This window comes from Hypomesus transpacificus, chromosome 15, assembly GCF_021917145.1.
Source record: "Hypomesus transpacificus isolate Combined female chromosome 15, fHypTra1, whole genome shotgun sequence".
In the NCBI taxonomy this organism is placed as follows: Eukaryota; Metazoa; Chordata; class Actinopteri; order Osmeriformes; family Osmeridae; genus Hypomesus; species Hypomesus transpacificus.
Window position 1 is genome coordinate 13,141,215 of NC_061074.1, and position 22,087 is coordinate 13,163,301.

Here is a 22,087-nt window from a genome sequence, read left to right on the forward strand (position 1 = left end):
AAACATTTATGGCGATTATAAGTGCTCAATTGTATTTTAAAATATGAAAGGAATCAAATTGTTTGGTGGAATTTGCAACTGAAATCACGGCAGGTGCATGTATGATTGTGAAAAATCTCAACACTCAAAACTGAGTATTGGTACTGCCCACGCGCAGACTGGTCGCTATGGTGAGCAAAGGATTCCCGAGCAGCAGCATTTGAACAGAGGAGAAATCGCACCGAGTGAAAAGACAGGGAGCGAAAGTGCAGGGAGAAATCATGGCGAAAAGATTGCTACTCCCCAAGAGTACTCTGCCATTTAATGGACTGCGAGCTGCATTGTTATTTATTGTCATGCATGGATTAATCTGTAAGTAACTTTTTTATTTAAACAACTTCAATGGTGGTATTTTCTAAGTTGATGAAATACAAAGTTGATTGCTAGCGAGCTTGCTAATTAGCTGCACTGTAGCTAGCAAGGTAGCTAGCCAGCAAGACAAGTACTGGATAGACGTGCGTCTGTGCTCACTGCGACTGAGCTAACGGTTTCTTATGAATAGTCTAAAAGGTTTTGTATATTTTAGTAACTTCAACTTAGTCAGATAACTCTCCCTGAAATATGACAAGTTAACAAGATCAGGTTCACTGACAACAAGTTTCAGTGAAGTTTACCTTGTCCATGCCTGGCAACTTAAGAATGTCATACCGCTGTTAGAGTACGTATTTTCCTCGGAATTCAACCAACAAGTTAACCAAACAATACGTCTACTGTATGGGTTAACTAGGTAACTACTGTCCCAATATTTAATGCCTCGCTGCTCGAACTGTGGGTGTCTATTCATCGTTAACTGGGGTTTGCGCTCTGCCTGGAATCATAGCATTTGTTAAAGGTAGACAATTGCCCCTTTTTGGTAAATAGCAGAACATCGGAAGGAAGGCTTCCTAGTGGCATTTTCCCTGGTCGAACAGTGACAATGGACTTTTTTGTAGTAGACAGACCTGGATTTGTTGCAACCTGTTCGAAACCTGACTTTTCCCTCACAATTTTAAGATGCTCTTCTACCTTTTTTCTTCCTTAGAGTTTGAAATGAAGCCGTCACTTCTAAGGAAGAAAAAATAAATATTCTGCAAGGTTTTGTAACGCTCTGGTGAGCAGTGGGAATTTGCCAAGAGAAAGCTTGTAGCTATATTAAAGTCTAATTGAGTAAGTATTGGTGAATACGATATGGGAGAAAAGTTGAACGTGTCAGGTGAGAACAGTATAGGTGAAATGCCGCGAGCCTGAAAGGGCTGGGTGTGTGGCAAGGGAAATGAAGACATATTTCAGTGACTGAGAGGAAAGCACAGTAGCCGCAGAGTCTGGAAGTATTGACCTGCAGTTAGGCTCCATGCCAAAGCACCTTCCAGTCTTGCTGTCACATACGGTACAGCTGGGAAGGTTTGCTTTACCACACAGCTATCGGAGGACACAGCAGAGGACACAGTTGTTAAGGATTGACTGTCAAGGATAGACTGTGTTGCAAATAATAACACAGTCCCTTATTTAAGTATTGTTGTTGTGATAGTTGGAAGCTCTCTTACCCCTCTTCCCTTTGATTAATTATTGATCTATTTCATTAATAAACAGACGAAAAGCATTGCTTCCACCTAGTTGCTGAAACTCAACAAGGGGAACACTTTGAATGAGGAGAGTGTACATTTTCGCCAAGCTTTTTTTATGGAGATTGTGTAATTTTCTTGACTGTCATTTTCAGCATAGCATGAGTGTAGATCAGACAGCCGAGTGAGGAAGGGATAGTTTTAGGCGTGGTAACTGGCTGCAAGGTCTGTAATTGAAGAACATAGTTTTGTGGTTTCTTCTCTTGGGGCTGTGTGATTCCCAATATATATAAATAACATAATGGAACCACCTAAATTACAGACTCAATTCAAAAATACATTTGAACAAGCAAAACAGTTCTATATAAATTACTATATAAAGGTTTTGTATAAAACCCAGAGCATTAATAAGCTATCTTGGCTTCTTTGACCTACAGTATAAGTGGCTGCCTAGTGGTAATCTTTTATGATCATAATGATCATCATCATTTAGTTTCCAAAGTAATCCACCCATACTAAAGTCATTTAAATTTGAAAATGGCTTTAACATCTATGAGGAACTTTAACATCTATGAGGAGTCACAGCTGGTGTATTATTCTGATCTTCTTAATTGATCTTCCTATTGGTTGAGGCAGCAGTCTGAATGCTGCCAATCACATTAAAAGGCTCTTTTGATGGAGAGCCATGAGCAGATGAGTGCTTTATTGTGGGAAGTGGTGAATGTGTGGAGAGAGACTGTGGCCACCGTCACTAGCTTAGTGTTTTCAATGCATCCCTCCTCCTCCTCCTCTGACAGATGTAGAGGCAGCAGGATACCCCTCAGTAGTCCATTAGTGGATGTAAAGGACAAGGAGTGACCTCCTGGCCTGGGATAGAGCCTGGGAACATGCCTTTAACTAGGATTAAATTAAGATGGGCTACCTGGGATGCAGCCCTTCCACATCTATGTTGTGTACAAGGTCTTCTTTTATGGAACTAGCCCGCACCTAATACTAATTTAATGCAAATGTCATATATTTTCAGTTGCTGTAATTTGTTGGCCATCTAGCCCACAGTGGAAGCTTGAGCCTTAATTTTCAGTGTCCTAGTGTTTCTTATATATAGCCGACTTGTGAACTTGAGTTTTTCAGAGCTACAACTGGGTGGTAAATATCTTCAAGATATCATCATGGTTAATGACCAACTGTGAATGGATAGAGGCAGCCTTTTAAACCTCCTTTTACCTACTGTTGTCAGGAATTTCAGTTTTTCCACTGGGAGAGCAGATCTCAGCATGCACCCTATGCAAGGGGGCATTGTGGTTTAACAGTGCAGTATTTAAGAGTGGCACAGAGCAGGATGTGCATTGTCAGCAGTGTGTTCCCCTTAAGAGACAAGCTCCAGGGTTATGGGAAACAGGTGCAGCTACTTTTCAGTTTTCCAGCTCTCAGTCATACTATCAGGTACACACACACACTTGTGTTTGTAAATGGTCTTAATCGAAAGCTGTAATTATTTGAAACATGCTGTCACACAGGTACTGCTAGAAATGTGACATGACTAGTGAGATACTGGATGTCATACAGTGCACTGCACAAAGAGCCGGTCTGCTGTCAGTGGTGCTCCATCTTGGTCTAATTGTAGTTGTTAGCTGCTCTGTAAGTTTTTAACGAGGGTTTTTTCATGTGCACAAAGAACAATTGTAAGACAGAGCTCTTTCAGACTAGGTCCACAGTGCAATCTGACTTGTTCCTCATGAGTCATGTCTAACAGTGCAGTATGCACTGTCATTCTCAGTCTGGCATCAACTACGATACCGACCGGACTTTAACCTTCAAGACTGAATCTTTATCCCCCTTTCTGCCATGGACTGTCTGAATGAGAGTTTTTGGGGCATGCTCTTTCTGAGGCAATTGCTCCTTTTGACGTCTCGATCTCTGATTACAGTTAACCAATATAGATTATTTTTAGGGAATGTTTTGTGCTATATTGGTCCTGAACCTACTACCTTAGGCGCACTACTTTGATACAGATCTTCTACACTTTATAGAAAGTCCTGGTACTCCTGGCTGCAGTAAACAAAACTTTTTCCATTGCATTACTAGCAGGGAAGAATTTTTTCAACTGAGTGCCTTTCAAGTGGCCTTGACTCGGTGTCATCGACTAGTATGACAAGAAAGGAGATCAGAAGAATAGCACGTGGCTTAAGTCCTCCTCCACCCCCCAAGCCATAGTCCTTTCAAATAAAGCTATGCCAGACTCACAAACCTACAGCCAGACCTGTCCCCAAACAGGGAGAACTTGATTTGGCTAGCAGAGAAAACCAGTCACTTGTTTTAGTGTAGCAGCTATGACTCCTGGATTTCAGACCAGGATTTAACTAGCCAAACCCTTCCTACTTCCAACAGCTTAGCCTTTGCCTCCCAGACCCACCATGGCCATCACCTCCCTCTTCTCTTATTCTGATTGGACAAACGGGTAAGGTTTATGCTAGGGAAGGGGGTTTGTACTGAGGGTTTGGACAGGCAGGATGTCTTCCAGTGTAGTCTTGCTTCTTCAGACAGACCTGATTTCTTTTTTATGATTCCCAAAAGATGGTTTAATCTTGACAGAAGTTAGCCTATACCCTAGCCCACTGTTCAAAGTGGGTGGTACGATGCATTGAGACAGGATTAGGGCGCTAATCTTCCAAAGGGAGAGGGCAAGTGAGTAAGAGAGGGAGAAGGTGAAAGAGGGAGAAAGGGAGATTAGAGACATAGAAAGAGAGGGTGAGAGAGTGAGAAAGGGACATTCGAGACAGAGACAGAGAGGGAGAGGGTGAGAGAGGAAGAAAGGGAGAAGGTTAGAGACAGAGAGGGAAGGGGGAGTGGCGGGAAAGTATTCTCCCTCTGACCAGTGAAATTCCTCACTGACCAAACTACTGCTTTTATTGACAACTAAAGTCCGCACAGTACAGAACTGTGTTTTTGTTTTGCTGCCTTCCCTTTCTGCTAGATTGTTTGCAGTGGTACGCAATGACACAAGCAGCGAGGCAGGCTGGAGAGAATGCCCAAAGCATCTGACTCAACTCCAGCCAGCTGACAGTTGAACCTGCCTGTAGTTCCTGAAATGTTGAAAGTTGATGAGACCATCAATAAAGTAAACCCTAGTTAACCGTAATGTTTCACTTCATAGTTTTACTTCCCTGTGTTAAACAAAATGAGGATTTCTCTCAAAGTTCACAACTGGTATCTTCTTCAATGAACGAAGGCTGATCAGAGTGACTCCATCGTGACTTGGAACACCTTACCTTGAATACCCAAAGTAGTTGAGACACAAATTAGGCTGTTTGTTTGCCTGCTCAACAACCTGTCTCTTGCCAAACAGAAAAGGCAGGCATGGGAACAGTTGCACATTTCGCTTGCTCATCCATCCTCTCCATCGCCAAGATTCCTTAATACCATTTTCTAATTATAGCACGTTACAAGGACAGATGAGATGCGCCTGGGAGGGATAGGGAAGCTCGCTTAACGGCAATCCTTTTAGTTTTCCAAGTTCCCTCCTTTGCAGTGGTAGGTTAAGTTACAATTTGTATATTGCATATAGCATATGACCTACTCTACAAGGCTAAATATAGAAGGTAGATACAGGGTTTAGTAGCTTAACACTTGAAAACAAGTATCCAGCAGGTTTGTTCAACACTGTACTGAGGAGTCACACAGTGCTTGTCCATGGAAATCTCCAGGCTCACACATTTTTGAAAGAAAATCAGTATTCACAGCGTCACAGGAAACGGCTCTCTCAAATACAAATGCCACTCTCATTAGCGTAACGCTAGCTTCCTCCAAGATTGAGTCATCATTTTTTCCATCTGATACCCCAGCCCCCTCCACTCCAGTCTCTTCCTCACGACTATTGTTGTTTAGTGACAGCCTCCATCACCATGCTGCATTCCCCTTGGACAGCTTAGACCTAGTTGTCGAAAGAGTTTGCTATGAATTACCACTGTAAGCAATGACTGTTTTAGAAATATATAAATGGAGAACAAAACCATGGGAATCATTTTGAAGCCTGGACCACAACGATCCCATGTCCTCCAGGGTCTTTGTGACATGTTGTAACCATGTGACACATTATGGATCTACAGTAGGTCATTTAGCAAGGGTCAGTCTGGTCAGTAATCTGCAGGGGCCTGCTCCCCCGAGGTCTGATGGTATGTCGCTGTATTTCTGTGTCAATGCACAGTATGGGAATATGTTACAAGTCTGCCTTTAGTGAGGTTGTCAAAGCTGAGAATACAGTCGTCTTTCAAGGAGATTGTAGCCGTCGGCCTGTAGGAAGGATGTCGAAGGGCCCAACCAACAAGGTTCACATAGTATACAGGCCCTCAGAGTCTCCTCACTCCATGGCAGGGCGTTTTCTTTAGGCATGGTCCACTGCTGGATTTACACATGAATTTTGTCAGACTGCTGTGAGGAATAGCATACTTCTCCGCTCTCCTTCTCCAGCCGCCTGTTTAGACAGGGCCCAGCAGGGTGGCAGATGCGCGGTATAGGATCCACCCTCTGGCTGCTGACGACCCGACGATGCTGTGCTGGAAATGATATTCTTTCCACACTTTGTACGATCCTGTGGGGGTACAATGAATGCATGATAGTTTGAACTGAGATAATACAGCATAAAGCACTGGCTTCCAAAGACAATTTTTGAAATAGTTGTCAGATAGATGTTACAAAGTATCCCAATTCCCATATTTTATATTAGATACAATGTTGAATGTTCTTTCGTCATACTTTATAGTTGCATGAGACAGAACAAAGTGTCCTGTCTACCAATACACTAGCTTTTTTGTGTTCGGCCAACCTTCTTAGTGTAAGTGCACCTGTTTGTTAGTAAGACAGAGGAGCGATAACATTAACAGTAGGGATTGCTGTCTTGTTGTCACCAGCATGTCAAGTGTCATACACTTGTGCTCTAATAGAGCTTGGGTCTGGTCCTGGCTTGACCCCTAACCAAACGCCTCCTAAATTAGCCCATCTCATTCACACTGCCGGTTAAGAAACACTCGAGTGTTACAGTCGCCTCCGAGATCCTACTCTCTTATACTGCCCCCACTCAGCTTTGAAGCCTGGCCTTTCAATACACCACAAAACTGTGCACATTTCTGTATGTAATTAGGTTAACTTTCCAAAACTAGGCCTAGATTTAAAGCAAAGGCATCAAAGTCCTGAATGTGTGTGCTGCTAAAGCAAGTCCTGCAACTGTCCTGCAGCCAGTGTGTCGGCATGGCCATGCAGTCCATCCTGTTGCTCTGTAGGCTAAAACTATTGATTTCGTCTTTTCCCTGTTACGGGTGGGTCTTCAATCAAGTGTGAAGGGATGGGTAGGGCACAGCCCTGTGTGTGTGAGTGTGTGTGTGTGTGTGTGTACAGCCATGGTGCTGTGTGGGGGACAGAAGGGGTCTTGAAGAGGTCTGAAAAGGCAACAGCCTGCCCCTCTGAAAGGCCCCTGTCAGTGTGTGTTTGTCATATATTATCCAGCTGAAACACCCTCACAAGTCACAATGCTAGGAAGGGCGGGGGTAGGCTAGATTACAGTCGGTGTGGGCACTAATGGCTTTTTCACACTGCACAAATATTCCTTGCGATAAAGGACCTGCGGTAAACCAACAGTTCAACACCCCTAGGCCCTTCTCTGATTAAGCACCATAAAACCAGCCCCTACAATGGGTATTGTCTGTGCTTTTTCTATCTCTCCTTATTCATTTAAAGAGGACTCCTAAAAGGATGATAGAGGCAGACAAATGGCTCTCAAATGCCTTTTGAAACCTTTAAGAGTGCAGTGTTTTAAGAGCCATGGCCAACAAAGAAAGCTGATGTCAGTAAATCACCCTTTTAAAGTAAGCAACTAGGCAATCTCTCCCTGCTTTACCTGGCTCTCATTCCATGTCAGGGGTCTATGGTTCACTTTGTGAAATAGTTTTTTTACATTCCTAATCCTTTCAGCATCCATGGCACTCTCTGCTAGATGTGTCATGTCTGCTTCCTAAAACCACAGAGAGGAGGTCTTTGGGCTGGGCTGGGCTGGACCAGGTTCTTCGGGATAGACCAGGGTCTGTCAGGCCGGGTCAGGTCTGGGTGGGCGGGAATCTTTGGCTCGTCAAGCGGCCGGTGCGGAATGTTTACACCGGTTGCTAGGCGAAGGTTCTGATTCATCACTGCGTATTCTGAACAGCTTGTCGCAATTAGAGATGTCAGGAGGGAGAGGAACAAACACAAAGCATGCTCCCAAGACAAAGACCTACGTCTTCTTTTCATGATTTCATTCTTGCCTCAGGTTTTTTGGGGGTTGTTTTTGCCTTTCTTGGATGGAAAGTTTCTTTACTAATCTCATGTTTGGCAAAAACTGTGTTTCCTGTGTTGAGTTAGATGGCCAAAGATGAGACTCAACATTTCCTCTGTGGGGCTCTCCCTCTTAAACATGACCCTCCCGTCATGCTGCCCATCAGATGTAACTTTTAAGTCTGGAACCCAAATCAATTTAAAATAATAACGTTTTAGGAGATCCATTGTGCTCCACACTTTGGTATTGTTTCTATGTTTTATAACATGAAAAAATTGCAAGTTTACTATCTGTAACAGATGTCAACTCATGACTGTTTGCTTTTCATCACCACTACTAGAAGACAAGCAAATATCCAGTATGAAACAAAATTAAAGCCTGTACTATGCGCTGGGATTGTTGTGGTCTGTCTGGATGTAGGGTTCCAGCAGACAGACTGTAGCCCTGGGACAACCTGACCAGAGTTAATGTTGAACCCCGGATCTCAACTAGTGCCTCTTACCTCCAGTACTGGGTGTGTTTTAAACAACTCTTGTTTGTTTGAATGGTAGGTCTCCAAGTGTCGCCAAGTAACCCCTTTCAATGCTCCTAGGGGTGTAGGTGTCCCACGCAGAGACCATCTGTGCCCCCTTCTCCCCCTGCAAGGTTGGGGGGGGCAGTCTCTAACACCCCACCCTCCAAAATACTGTCTGCTAAACAAACAGAGAATAGCAGTGATGGAGTCCTGTTACTAAGTGTGCTTTGACAGGCCTTAGAAGCTGACACAGAAACACGCACTCCTCGGCAAAAGTGTGCGGGGGGGGGGGGGGGGGGGGGGGGTTGGTCGTGTGTGTGTGTGTTGTGACAGAGTATGTTGGGCATGTTGCGGAGACTTCACTCTGAGATGTCGTGCTTGGATAGCTGGCACACATGCCTTGTGTTATGGTTGAGCACTGTTTGGAAGAGTTCGCACATTTCAGGGTTTGTTACAGTGCAGATACAGAAATGAGTGGTTCATAGATTGCATAGAATAACAATGGTCAATGATTCCAAATATTTCTTATCTTAGCGGTGAAAGATTAGATTTGTCATTGAATGAACACCTTGTGGACAATTTATAGGCTAATGTTGACTTTGGCAACCGTAAATGACTGATGTTTCCTTTACTACTGTACCGTGGCCTCAAGTTTCTAAAGGTATGTTTGTGTGAAGTTATTGTGGTACAGTAGGTAGGCTTGTGAACAGGGGCCAACCTCAGCTGTTGCCTCAGCTGTGGAGTAGAGCCTCTACACTTTGTGACCCTGACCCCCAGTTACACCTAAGTTCACACAGCACTAAGGCTGCACCCTGGCTCAACACAAACATACTACCACAAGGACAACAGAACAGGACTCGATGCAGTGCAACATGTAGCCTATGTAACATAACTCTGTGCTATAAATGCTTCTTAAACTGTCCTGCGAAAACACAGACCTTATGATTCATGTAATAAGGAAAACAAATGCATGAATCATACACATGGTAAAACACTCACTAAATGTTTTTGTCAGAGGAGAATTGCCTTCCCCCTGTCTCTGTGTGTGTGTGTGGTTGTGTGTGTGTTCACTAAAATTACAGGGGAGGCAGGGAGAGCCTATATACCCTTCTAGCCAAGATAACATAGCTGTGGCTTACCACTCAAATTCAAGCCAAGGGCCCAAAATACCACTCATTTGGCTACTTTTACAAACACATCCTAGGTAGGCTAAATAAAAATGTGTGTCTTCCAAATTTGTAAAAAAATAAAGTTTTAGGCCCATCATGCCTTATGAATGTACTAAACAATTAAAACATATATTTGGCTAGTAACAATATTTGGGATATTTTTTAACAAGGATCTCTCCTAACAGTTCCATCTTGACCAAGGCATGTAAAGTTCATAGGAGCCTCTTGTTAAAGTTTTTAATGTCTATGTGGGCATCAATGACTCATTTGTGTTATTATGTTTGGACAAAAAAGCCTCAGTCTTGATAGGAATATATTTCACAAGACTGCAAGTGAAACCTGCAATTTAAGATTTATTTCAGTTTCACATTTGCCTCCTGAAGTTCCAGTGAGTTACTTATTCATATACAGCTGAGTGGGCTCTTTCTAGGCAACTGTTAAACTTCGGTTTCAAAAAGTTTGTCTAGTTAAAAACAAATCATAGTGGCTGTGAGTTAGTAGAAGGCCCAAAGATAATTTTAAGTCATTTGAATGGGCTCAGAGCATTTTATCATGCATATGACTGAGGGAGAGTTACAGTATTACTAGCCTAAGCATCTGGGTCAGGCTCATTATGCTAAACCTCACCTCCAGTGGCTCTGTGCTTCCTAACAGCATCTTACTGGCCATCAACATGAACACAAAGTTGTAGTTACTCTGAAAATGAATCAAGCATGTTCACGTGAACCTGCAGTGGCTATATATTTTGATTAAAGGTTTATTTTATTTTACAGAGAAACCCCCTATCTCTCATCAAATTACTTTTATGTTTAATCTTGTTCCAGAAAAGTTTGGTTGTTGTTGCTTTATATGGCAAGATGCTGAGCCAGTTAGCTGCAGGGCCAGTCTGGGCACCCTGTGGAGAGCAGAAAAGGCTGAGTGTGTGCTGCTCATTAGGGAGGAGATGGAGGAACGCTCTCTGACAAGGGTCCCAGACAGAGACGAATCTGTCTGCTAACCCCAGACCTGGAGGAGGTCCCACCGCCGGGTGGAAAGCAGGTCCGGGGTTCATGTGGTCCCCCTTCCTCAGCCATGTGGACACAGGGACATTCTAACGCCAGGGGGAAATAGAGCTTCCAGGTTAATCTTGTGTCTGGAACTAGGCTGCACTCTGTAGATGATGACATTAAAGAGTCAGTATTTTCTGACTTTGAAATGGATCAGGAAGGAATTACCAGGATCTGGAATGACTAAACCAGCCTCCAGGACAGCCACACACCTTGTAGCTTGTTTCCCTTTATGAGGTCAAACACATTCCCTTACAGAGCAAAGAGAAAGCTGTGGGTTGTGTATTGTGGGTGTGTAAACCCTCCCACCTTCTCACACCTCTTTCATCCTCCTATCCTGTATCACCTCTCCCCATCCTCACTTCCCTTCCTTTCTCTAGACTGTATGTAGATGTTGCCATTCAACATCATGTTTTGGTTTGTGTGGAAAGGGTTTCAATGCAATTTTAAATTCAGTGGGCAGAGTCTGTTAGCACCTAAGTTTCAGTTCCCACCTTTCTGCTAATCCCTGAGGGGGATGGTGTTGTCTTTTAGTCCTGGTTCATGTTGTCAGAATGTCATGTTTGTGATCTCCTACCAGCAGCATGGACCTTCCTTGTGATTGTCTATCTGACTGCCTCTCCTCTCCTTCCCTGTGCAGGTGTGAGCAGTAACCAGGTGGTGGTCCCTGAAAAGGTGAGTGCGGTACTGGGGAAGAACATCACCCTGGGCTGCCGGATAGAGGTGGGCTCCAACCTCAGCCTGACCCAGAGCTCCTGGGAGCGCCGCCTGCCCTCTGGCACCATCACCCTGGCGGTGTTTAACCCCGAGTTCGGCATCTCCATCTCTCCAGAGTACGCCCGCCGCGTCTCCTTCCTGTCCCCCTCCATCCAGGACGCCACGATTGTCCTGGAGGGGGTGGGCTTCGCAGACGTCGGCTCGTACACCTGTAAAGTGGCCACCTTCCCTCTGGGCAACACACAAGCATCAACCACCGTCAACATATTAGGTATGTAGGACAGTCTGACTAGTCCACTGTCGTCTCTGTGTTATATGGTGCCTGTAAGTCTCCCCCTTACATGGCTGGTTGTGATGAGGTGCTTCTCGGGTCAACAGTAGGTAAGTGTTTGACCCGGAAGGATCAGTTACTCTCTGAAGGACCTCACCCTAGTGGCCCAATGGCTCTAAATCACCACCTGGATGGCAGCCATTCACATTGAGATCCCAGCTTCCAGTCACAGGGCACAGCTGTGCTGCCCTTTCTGTGCTGCGAGTGTGCCCGGGCTCACCTCTCTCTCATTCCCAACCCAGCCTCAGGAACCCCTTGATAAATATTCAAACATCTAATTTACTAAGTGCTCATTGACATTTCGGTATTCATTTGAACTGAAGCGGCAAACACGTGTTGACATTATGTACACGATTCCATCCACTTGAGCAGGACCTGTACTGTAGAACGCGAAGTGAAGAGTTGTACATTTGCCAAGAAAAAGGGTACATTTAACTGCAGATTACCCATAATAAGTGGTGCAGGGGGATTCTAAGAGGGTGAACAGCACTTCCATGTAATGGGATCCCCTTTCAGTACTCGTCTTCCTTGTTCAGTCCTGAGCTCTCACAAAAGGCCCAGACTGTTACAGCACCAGTAGTGTGGTGGGGGGGGGGGGGGGGGGGGGGGGAACGCCCAGCCTGGAAACAATAAAACTTGAGGTAGAGGAACACTCCTCCGGTACTGAGAAGGAGAATGACCTTTCGTTTCAAATTGCTGATAAGATAAGTTGGAACGCTACCCCACGGCTCTGGAGTGTCCTCAGGGAAACTTAAGAATCCATGAAAGTACCCTAATGAAGACATCAGTGGGACTGACATTGCGGCAAAGCGTCCTGCTCAGTTTAAGTTATTATATCCTCCAACCATAAACTGCTTTCTCCTCAGCCCCAGACTTGACTGCCCCACTCATAGCCGGTTTACGGCCCGTGACAAGCACTTGATGTGAGCAATAACGGCATCTCCCTCCTGTATTCAGCAGAATCCTGAAATGGAAGAGAACATCAGAACAGCAGTATAACAAAGACCTACCTACTTGGCTTGTTGAGCATGACATTTTATGGATGTTTTATTGATTGAAGCTGTTAGATAATGCAAACCCATATTTCTCAGAGTTCTACATGTCCTGAATACTGAAAGCAATAATTATTATTATTAGTGGTCATATCTGTATTGTTAATGTGAGCAACTGACAGGCTGTAGTCTGTGTTTCTGCAGCATGGCCTGCAAACATTCAGTTGGTGTTTAAATCGGCAAGGTTCCATCTGTCCAGCCAGCCAGTCTGGCTGTGTCAGTGCTCAGCTGAGCAGAGCAGAGCAGATCATACAGTAGGTGGATCACAGACAGGCCCGACAGGGAATTGTTATCTTCTCTCCATTCATCCAGACAGATCCCACCCTCTCCCCCGCCCTGAAATGAGCACCCTGCGTAGAGGTGGTTACCGTTGGGGGTGTAAGGAGAGAGGGGTGGTTACCAGGCAGCCGCCTAACACAACAGGGCCATGGTGGACGGTTGGAGTCCACCATGGGGGGGGGGTTGAGGGAGGGGTCGGGAATGGCTGGAAAAGTCTGTGGAGGGGGCTGTAGAGAGGCTGTGGTCTGAGGGGTGGGGAGCGTGTGCCGGGCTGCAGAAGGTATTGGAGCTATTTTTGGAAGCGGAGGTCTCGGGGGGGTTACTAAGAGGTTGTCGTTCCACCGAGGCCCCCACGGGTGGGGAGGGGGGCGGCAGATGTCTGGGGGTGGTGGCCTCGTCTTTCAGATTAGGGGTATGCATGTGCCCCACATGCTGTGACCATCACTGTGACAGGAAGTGGAGCAGCTGGTAATGCCCACCACAGAGAGGGAGAGAGAGAGAGAGAGAGACAGGAGGAGATGGGGGAGGAGAGATGGAGTCTCTACCGTGGAGGAGGGAGAGGAGAGACTGGGAAAGACCTGAGAGTAGGAGATGGGGGAGGGTTAGATAGAGCACCAGAGACACTGGGGATGAGAAATGGACCTGGGAAAGAGAGCAGGGCAGGGGGAAACCCAGAGAGGAGAGGTAGCGATGGAAAATCAAGATCGCTCCCTCCCTGGATCATGAATGTAAGCCTTGTTGCCAAGTTGCTTTCCATCCTCATCTACATAAAAGCCCTTTCTTCCCCTCTGTGTCCCACCTGATCTGAACGGGTGGACATCCTGCCTGTGTGCTCATGACTAATGAAACAGTTTCCGTCTGGGTTTACGTCACCGTAGCAGAACACTGACCCTCCTGCTTCATTGTCTGCTAGGGCAAGTAGAGGACTCTATTACCCCAGTCACCTCCCTCACATAGATCTGTTTTACATCCCTATTGAGGAAATCTGTGTCACGTCTCAAGCCCCAGTTATTCACAGGAAGCCAATGTAACATAAACCTGGCTCCGAAGTACTGAACGACATACAGCAACCCTACTCCACTGTTGGGATCTCCTTGAAATCAAACACAGAAACACAACTGCACTGAGTGTTGCAACTGACACCGGACTAATAACAGGTCCACAGATCATTAGCTCTAACTTTCCAGAGAACCATTACTAGTGAGACATTTGAAATGTAGGTCAAACTCACGTTACCTAACACACGCTGTAAGGGTTGAGCAGAAAGAGAGCAGAACTGAAACCTTTTATGGAATGTTTCATGGAAATGCTTTGTAAGTATTCGAAAACTGGGACGGTCGATATAGCACAATATCAACCTCTCACAAACACACAAACATATTTACGTCTCCGGTACAACAGTGGAGAGCTTGTTTACCTCGAGAAGTGCTCCTCTTATCAAATTGCTCAGCTCATCAATTTATTTTATAGATATCTGTGAAATGCAAGACATCAATCCTGTCTGCATCTCTGTGTGCTGTGGCCACTTCCTGCTGCCCATATCCCTTGTTTTATGATGCCCATTATTTATTAATCTTCATATATAAAAAAAGATCAATATTCATTTTGTAATTTATTTTCCGTCTGTCTCCCCTCCCCCCCCCTCCCTCCCCTCCCTCCCGTCTCCTTCCTCCCCCCCCCTCCCTCCTCCTCTCCTCCCTCCCTCCCTTGTCCTTTCCCCCCTCTCTCCCCCTCCCCTCCCTAGTGGAGCCCAAGGTGTACGTGTCAGCCGGCTCTGCCCCCCTGCTGGACGGGGGGAACCACACGGTGGTGGCCACCTGCATCGCGGAGCGCGGCCGCCCCGCCGCCGAGGTCCTCTGGGAAACGGGGCTGCACGGCAGCCTGGAGACGCGCTCCCAGGACGAGCCCAACGGCACCACCACCACCCAGGTGGGCTACATCTGGAGGCCCAGCAGTGCGGACCAGGGCCAGACCCTCACCTGCGTGGTGCGCCACCCGGCCCTGCAGACAGATTTCCGCATCCCCTACACGCTCAACGTGCAGTGTAAGTGTGCAGGGACCAGGCAACCAGGGGTTAGCTTGCTGGGAACTTGGGCTTAAGAGCTTAGTAAGCACCAGAGTGGAGCCTAGAGTCCAAGTCATTCAAAGTTCTGCAGTTTTTCTTTTTGCGTACTGTACAGCACTTGATGTCAATCACCGGTCTGTCAAAGACAGCTGGCGTGTTTTTCTGTCTGGGTGCTCTCCTTTCCGATTCCAGTTACCGTGTTTATCAGAAGCTGGCAATTACTGACCTTTAACTTGCGTTAATGGGTTAGAGTATGAGTACACAGAGACCACCATGCTACCTGACTCTCTTCTTTCACCCATAAAAGGACCATTAAGAGATTCATCTTAATGTTACAGTCGTTGATGCCTGCTTCCTTGGCAAGCTGGGCTGTTGGCTAGTATCTCATTTAGACTGCATGAGAGCAGGCTAATGAAGCCATTTTATGAAATATTGATCAGGCCCCCAGCATCATCAGCAGCAGTGGAGGAGGGGGGTCGTGGTTAATACAGGAAATAAGCAGCTTCAAGGCTCAATACATCGTGTCTAATGCAGAGACGGGGGATTTCTAAGTTGCGAAAGAATCACAATTTCGACACTGACCTGTGTGCTGAGGTCAAGGGACACAGTCACGCGCTCCCCCCGTAATCATGTGCTTCCAGCTCCTAAGGGAAATCAAACAGGGGAATATTGGAGACAGGAGTCATTGTTTGTTTACAACATGTACAGCGGCTTTGCTTCTGTTGGGATGAAATTGTGTTATCTCTGACTGGTATTGGACCAGAGAGTGTGTTCGAGCCTTCCTCCCCCAGCAATGTGATGCATCTCCCTCCCCCCCCCCCCCCCCCCCCCCCCCCCCCATGCCTCGCCATTTTAGTTGTCTTGCCTTTATTTCGGCAACAGTACCTGTGCGCTCCCAGAGTAATTTGTGGCTCTCTTTTTCATTTCTAGTATCACTTTTCTGCTTATATTGCTTGCTTTGTTCCCTCTGGAAACCCCCATTTGTCATGTTGCAGATTGTTAGGGGTCACTTCGTGTAACGCACATGCTCACTGCTCCGTCCATTTGAAATTAATTGAAATTAGTTGAAGTGAATTTGAAGTAGATGCTGTTCTGGCAGTTATTGCATAAGATCATAGCTTAACAGATTTATTAAATAGAACAAGGTAACCTTTTGCTTTCATATTTTAACTGTTGACCTGGCTGTGTGTGTGTGTGTGTGTGGTGTGTGTGTGTGTGTGTGTTGTCATGTGTCTGTGCTGCAGTCGCTCCAGAGGTGTCTGTGGAGGGGAGGGACAGGAGCTGGTTCGTGGGCCAGGCTGACGTGACGCTGGACTGCTCTGCCAGAGCTAACCCTCCAGCCCACCACTTCTCCTGGACTAGGTGAGTCTCCTCAAGTCTGCACCGAGCTCGACCTCTGCAGCCCATGGACACGTTCAGCCCAACTGCCTGCTTCTTGGCTCACAAAGCCACGTGTTTCTCCCCCCCTCCTCCAGGATGGATGCCCCCATGCCTGACGGTGTGGCTGTGGCAAACAGCACCTTCAGCTTCACCCGTCCCCTGGAGAGGAATGACTCCGGCGTGTACCGCTGCGAGGTGATGAACGACATCGGGCTCGGGAGTCAAGACGTTCACTTCTGGGTACAGGGTGAGCTGCCTGCCCCTCATCACTCATCTGCCTCCATCACCAGCTTTAGTTTTGGAACTTTGTGGTGTAGTTTTAGGGTACAGTAGCTATCTATTTCTTCATACGAGCTGACAGCGCCCAGTTCGACTTGCTCCACATTTCCAGAAACAAGAGGAGCACAGAAACAGACAGTGTCAATAACAAAGGACACTGTTGTGGTTTTGGCTGCGGCACATTTATTTTGCTAGGTGGATTGTTTTTCAGTTTTTTACTGGGAGCACAGCGTGCTACAATGGGACCCTTTTAGTTTCGTTTTTTTATTCAAGGTCGGGCGTCTGGGTTGGAAACAATGAATTACATTTAAAACACAATAATCACAGACAAATGTGTTTCACATAACAAACGCATATCTGACCCTAATGTATTCATCTCGACTCAGAAGAGGTACTTATAAAGATTAGAATTGATCACTCGTGTTTAGAATTGAGACAAGCTAAATAGAGGGAAACCTTCCTCTGAGGTCTGTTACCAGGTTTTTGCTACAGTTGGCCTGAGGCCTGCTGCACAGTACCTGATGGGGCCCACGCCCTCCCTCTTTCTCTCGCTCTCGCTCTCTCTCTCTTTCTCGCTCTCTCGTGTCTAAACATCTTTGGCCGCCCTATTCTTCTGTAGCTAGAAGTGAAGCATGAGAACTCGTTCTCTTTTCCTTCCCCTCTTTCTTTTAATCCACATCCAAACATAATGACTGCTGTTTTTGGACCCAGCTTTCCCCCGGCGCACTATTTCTCTCCTCGCTCCCTGAGAGGAGAAGTCTGGAGCGGGCCCAGCGCTGCCTGTCATGCTCCATCTGTGCTGAGGCCAAGTTTTGGAGGAGGCCCCTCTAAAAACTACACCATGGTTGACATCCTGTCCAGGAAGGACAATTATCGGGCTTCTATCAGGCCAGCACGAGGAGGCGGGCATATGCTGCCTCTCAGCCGCGCCCCCTGTGGAGATGTTCAGGAGCCGAGGCTACGCGAGCCAGCATGGGTGCACCGTCCACCCCCGTCCACCCCCCTCATGTGGATGCTTGACATGCCCAGTGGTCTCTTTGCCCTTGTGGACCTTCCTCCTGACCAGCTGTAGCAGCTCAGCTTAGCCCCCTTGTGTGGTGTCCTTCTGCCCCTCCCTAGCAAGACACCAGGGTTGGGTTCAGGAGGGGGGGGGGGGGGGGGGGGGGGGGGGGGGGGGGGGGGGGGGGGGGGGTGAGGGTTGATGGGTGACAGGACAGTGTTTTTTATCTCTTCACTGACCTTGAGCTGCCCCCTCCTCGCTTTACATTATCTCCATCCCCAGGGCCACTGGCATGCAGGTTAGTTGGATTCTCTCTCAGGTAAATCACAGGAAGTCATTAGAAGCTGTACTGGGACTGGGCTGTGTTTAATCAGTTGTATTGTCAACCCTCATGTCCACTGGAGGCCTCCAAGCCTGTGCTGTTGCAGGTCATATTGCTTTGTAGTTAGGCTCTTTGATGTCTGTCTCCAGAGACTCTTGTGTCAGACTGTTTTCTTAGTCCCGAAAGGCTGGGCTACAATAGGGAGACAATGCTTCTGACCTTTGGCTGTGTGGAGATGGAACAATGCTGCTGACCTTGGGCTGTATAGAGCTGGAGGATGCTATTGCTGACATCACTGCTGGTCAATGCTGATGGACCAGTCAGATTCATCTCCTCACATGACCTCCAGTGGCTTTGGAAGAGAGAGAAGGGACGAACTAAGCAAATGCACGCTCTCACTCTGCCCCTCTCGCTCGCTCTCTCTCTCATACTCACTCTCTCTCACTCTCACACACGCAATAGCTAAATTGCTTCCGACGTTTAACCTATACTTTGTTCAGTCTCACTTATAAAGGCTCTTCAACAGAGCAACCTCTTAAATTCTTTATTTTTTTCTAGAGATGCTATGATGTTCTGCCTCACTTGGACTGGTTGAGATTTGTAGACAGGGTTTGGTAGGGAGGTTTCTGAGGTAGGATTGTACTATTTAATAAAATGTGATTTATTTTTTATGGCTTGTAATAATTTTTCCTCTTGACTCTCCTCCCTCCCTTCTCCACACCCCCAGACCCTCCGCCAACGACAGCCGCCCCCCTCACCTCGGCCTCCACCGTCATGGAGACCCGTGAAACCAGCACGGCCCCCGACAGGCACAGCTCCCTCTTCACCTCGCCCACGCTGGCGTCCCTGCCCGACAGCAGCCTGGGCACAATAGTGGGCGGAGCGGTGGGCGGGGTCCTCTTCCTGGTGCTGCTGCTGATTCTGGGCGGAGCCTGCTTCATGCGCCAGAGGAGGACCTTCAGAGGGGACTACTACACCAAGCAGTACCTGGGCCCGTCCGACATGCAGAAGGAGTCCCAGCTGGACGTGCTCCAGCCCCACGAGCTGCAGGAGGTGTCCGGGGACGGCTCGGGCAAGGGCAGTCAGGACCTGAAACCCAAGCCCGGGGGAGAACTCATTTACCCCGACTACACCGACGACCGCAAGGACACGGAGGACTGGGGCAACGGGCCAAGAGCCCTCAGGGAGGGGGGGTACTATCCTGAGTATCACAACAACACCAACAACATGCACCACGGTGGGCTTCCTGTTCACAGCCCCCCGGTATCCAACGGCTCCCCCTACATCCCGGAGGACTGCTATGACAACGGCACAGACGGCGACTATGTGTCCCATATGGACGGATCTGTGATCTCTCGCAGGGAGTGGTACGTCTGAGAGGAGGAGCAGGGAAAACAGAGACACAGACTGTAACGGCTGAGACATCAGAACACGTTCATCATGCTCAATTAAAGGACTGTTGTGGACAGTGGGGAGAGTTCCAGCCTCTGCTTGTATCGGCCCGTTTGGGAGTCATCTCTGCTTTGATTGTAACCTCTGATCTTAAAGACTCGTAGGACGTGTTACAAAGAGTGTTGCAATTTTTTTTCTATAAACATGATCAGTGTTCTTGAAATTGCCTTTGCTTCACGTTGGAGGATCTCCAGTGTATGAGTTTGAAGGGATGTTATGGTTTCATGGAGTGTCTTGTCTGTAAACACCTTTCTTACATCATGGCTCCAGCTCTACAGCCCTCATTTGGAAAACACTGTATCCCTTTAACCAGGTGGCCAATATGTTGTGTCATTTTCCACCCCTCTAATAATCCATGGTATTTTGTAAATACACACTTAATTGCTTGCATGCCATCAAATTACTTTTTCCACAAAGGACAGGCTACATTCTGATTGCTTTCTCTAAGAGCATCTGAATCAAATTACGCTGAAACAAATTTTCGAACTGACATTCAGAAAGGGAAATGAAGCAAAATGATTATACTAAAGGGAGATATCTGTCAATACCACTGCCACGTGAAGTCAATTCGCACGAGTCTGTCAGTGATCCTAAGCTGTAGGTCTACTGAGTTCAAATGTATTGAGCTAAATTATTCTCCAGCTTTCTGAATCCCATGTATAACTACTTCTAAAGTATCCGTGGGATACGTTTGTTTTTATTAGCCACGAAGAACAAGTTTATTGCCGGCCATGATGGATAATGGTTCCTTTGGGTGGTTATGTAGCTGAAGATACCATGAGACAATGTGGTTGTGGTTGACAACCACATTGGTTGACTTGTGACATCAACCACCTGTCCTTTGTTTGACCTGGCACTTCCTGCTCTGTCTAGTCACCCTTGCCCCTGGACCGTTACTGTACCTGAGGAGCGGGTGAAGGATCAAAGAGGCCTGGGCTAAAGCTAATCCATGAAACCTGATCCCTGCTCCCAGTCAGTGAAGAGCCTATAACCCCACGCTGGCTGGGGGAGGGGGGGGGGGGCTGGATCTCCCTGTGGTAGATCAAGATGGTGGCTACAGCCTGAGGTTTCTTTGTATCTGATAGGAGGGGGGGGGGCCACACTCCTTTTATTTCATACGGTTTCCCTCTCAGCTATGACACTCCCAGCTATTTGGTAGAGGCTTCAGATGTCTTAGAATAAACCACTTTCATATCACACACGGACACACACACGCCACATCTGCAGGCTAGGTCACTCCAACCCACACTCAAAGCACAGGCCTCACCTCAAAGCTGAAGCTTTTTAATTAACTTGATTTTGCTGGATGGACTTGGCGTGTGTTTAACCTCAGTGATATGTTGAGCGTCTGTGTCTGCATGCACACGCATGTTTCTTATTTGGTGGATTCATAGCTGTCAGACTAGTCCTGTCACAACAAAGATACCCCGTGAAAACGGCTTTTCTTAGCTACTGTTAAAAACACTGGCACAAAGAGGCCAAATGTTGTCCAGGGATAATATATGATAGTTTTTCTCTGACTACTGCTCTGTCTTAGTCATACTTCCTGTTTTAAGTGGCTGGTCTTTGGCATTTGGCTTGATTTGGAGCGGAGGTGATGGGATGCTTCTGACTGTTTTGTGTTGTCATCTGTCCCCTGTTTGAGTTATTCTCATGTCTTCTCTCTGGAAGCATCCGTAGTCTGTTTTTGTACATTATGTTAAGTTTACTGTGATGGCAGACTGTCAGCTTACATTCTCATGGTTTAAGCCCCGGGGATGCCTTAGATGGGCTCATCAGCTGATTCAGACTCGTACATGTGGAAGGTTGTGGCTTTCATCACTGTTGACAAGACTGACTGCTCCTCCTGATGTCTTCCTTTTGGATGTTTACTATTAGTTCTTGGTTTTCAACCAGTGCAGTTGACTGAAGGTAAATGTTTATGCCTTAAACCAGTGAAGACTCCTGTAGCAACTCAGTTACAAAGTATGTACCGAAAAAGTGTAATTATTAATATTTCACTGGAAATTTAGATAAAAATTGCAAAGCAGGCAAGAGCCATAGAAAATATTACTGTTCTGTAAATATTCTGGTTGCTTCTTTTTGTATTATTATTGTTTATTAAAAAAAACATATTTTTTGTATAAGGTTTTGTGCCCATAACGGGTACAGAGCATTAGTTGATGAAAAGCATTAAAGAGCACCTGCCTGATGAGAGCTTGAAGTTGTTCTCTTCAGCTGCATATTTTGAGTTCTCGAGGTTTATTTTATACATTGCCATTTTGCAAATGATCGATTGCTCATGAATGACTTTGGAAAGAATAGAGACAGATTTCCGTTTGTCTTGGTTTGTAATAAAACAGCATCATTTACTCTGTCTAGCAGGTCTGTGTTCTGTACGCCCAGCAAACTTTGTCAGCTTCCAGTTAGATGATGTCTTCTCTTGCTAATATATATTTGAATAAAAAAACTAATTTTATATAATATACCAAATTCCACCCCCCAAAAAGAATAATTTTCCAGAGTATCTTTAGGGCTCATGCGATCCCTCTGAAGATCCGCCCTGGCAGAGAGGTCCGCCCCAGAAGGTCAGGTCCTGCCCGTTAACCCATCACTCACTG

General features: G+C 46.5%; 1 protein-coding gene across 1 annotated transcript; it reads left to right on the forward strand.

Annotated features, from left to right (window-relative positions):
* Positions 1-203: 203 nt before the first annotated feature.
* Positions 204-21,840, forward strand: nectin3a (nectin cell adhesion molecule 3a). The gene is made up of 6 exons (XM_047036113.1): positions 204-351; positions 11,251-11,598; positions 14,734-15,033; positions 16,299-16,416; positions 16,530-16,681; positions 18,763-21,840. The coding sequence occupies exons 1-6, from the start codon at positions 261-263 to the stop codon at positions 19,410-19,412; spliced, it is 1,659 nt and encodes a 552-aa protein (XP_046892069.1). The 5' UTR covers positions 204-260; the 3' UTR covers positions 19,413-21,840.
* The last annotated feature ends 247 nt before the right edge of the window (positions 21,841-22,087 follow it).

Coding starts and splice junctions, on each gene's coding strand:
- nectin3a (XM_047036113.1), top strand. CDS start 261: ATGGCGAAAAGATTGCTACTCCCCAAGAGTACTCTGCCATTTAATGGA. Junction 352..11,250: donor TGTCATGCATGGATTAATCT/GTAAGTAACTTT, acceptor TTCCCTGTGCAG/GTGTGAGCAGTAACCAGGTG. Junction 16,417..16,529: donor CACCACTTCTCCTGGACTAG/GTGAGTCTCCTC, acceptor CCCCTCCTCCAG/GATGGATGCCCCCATGCCTG.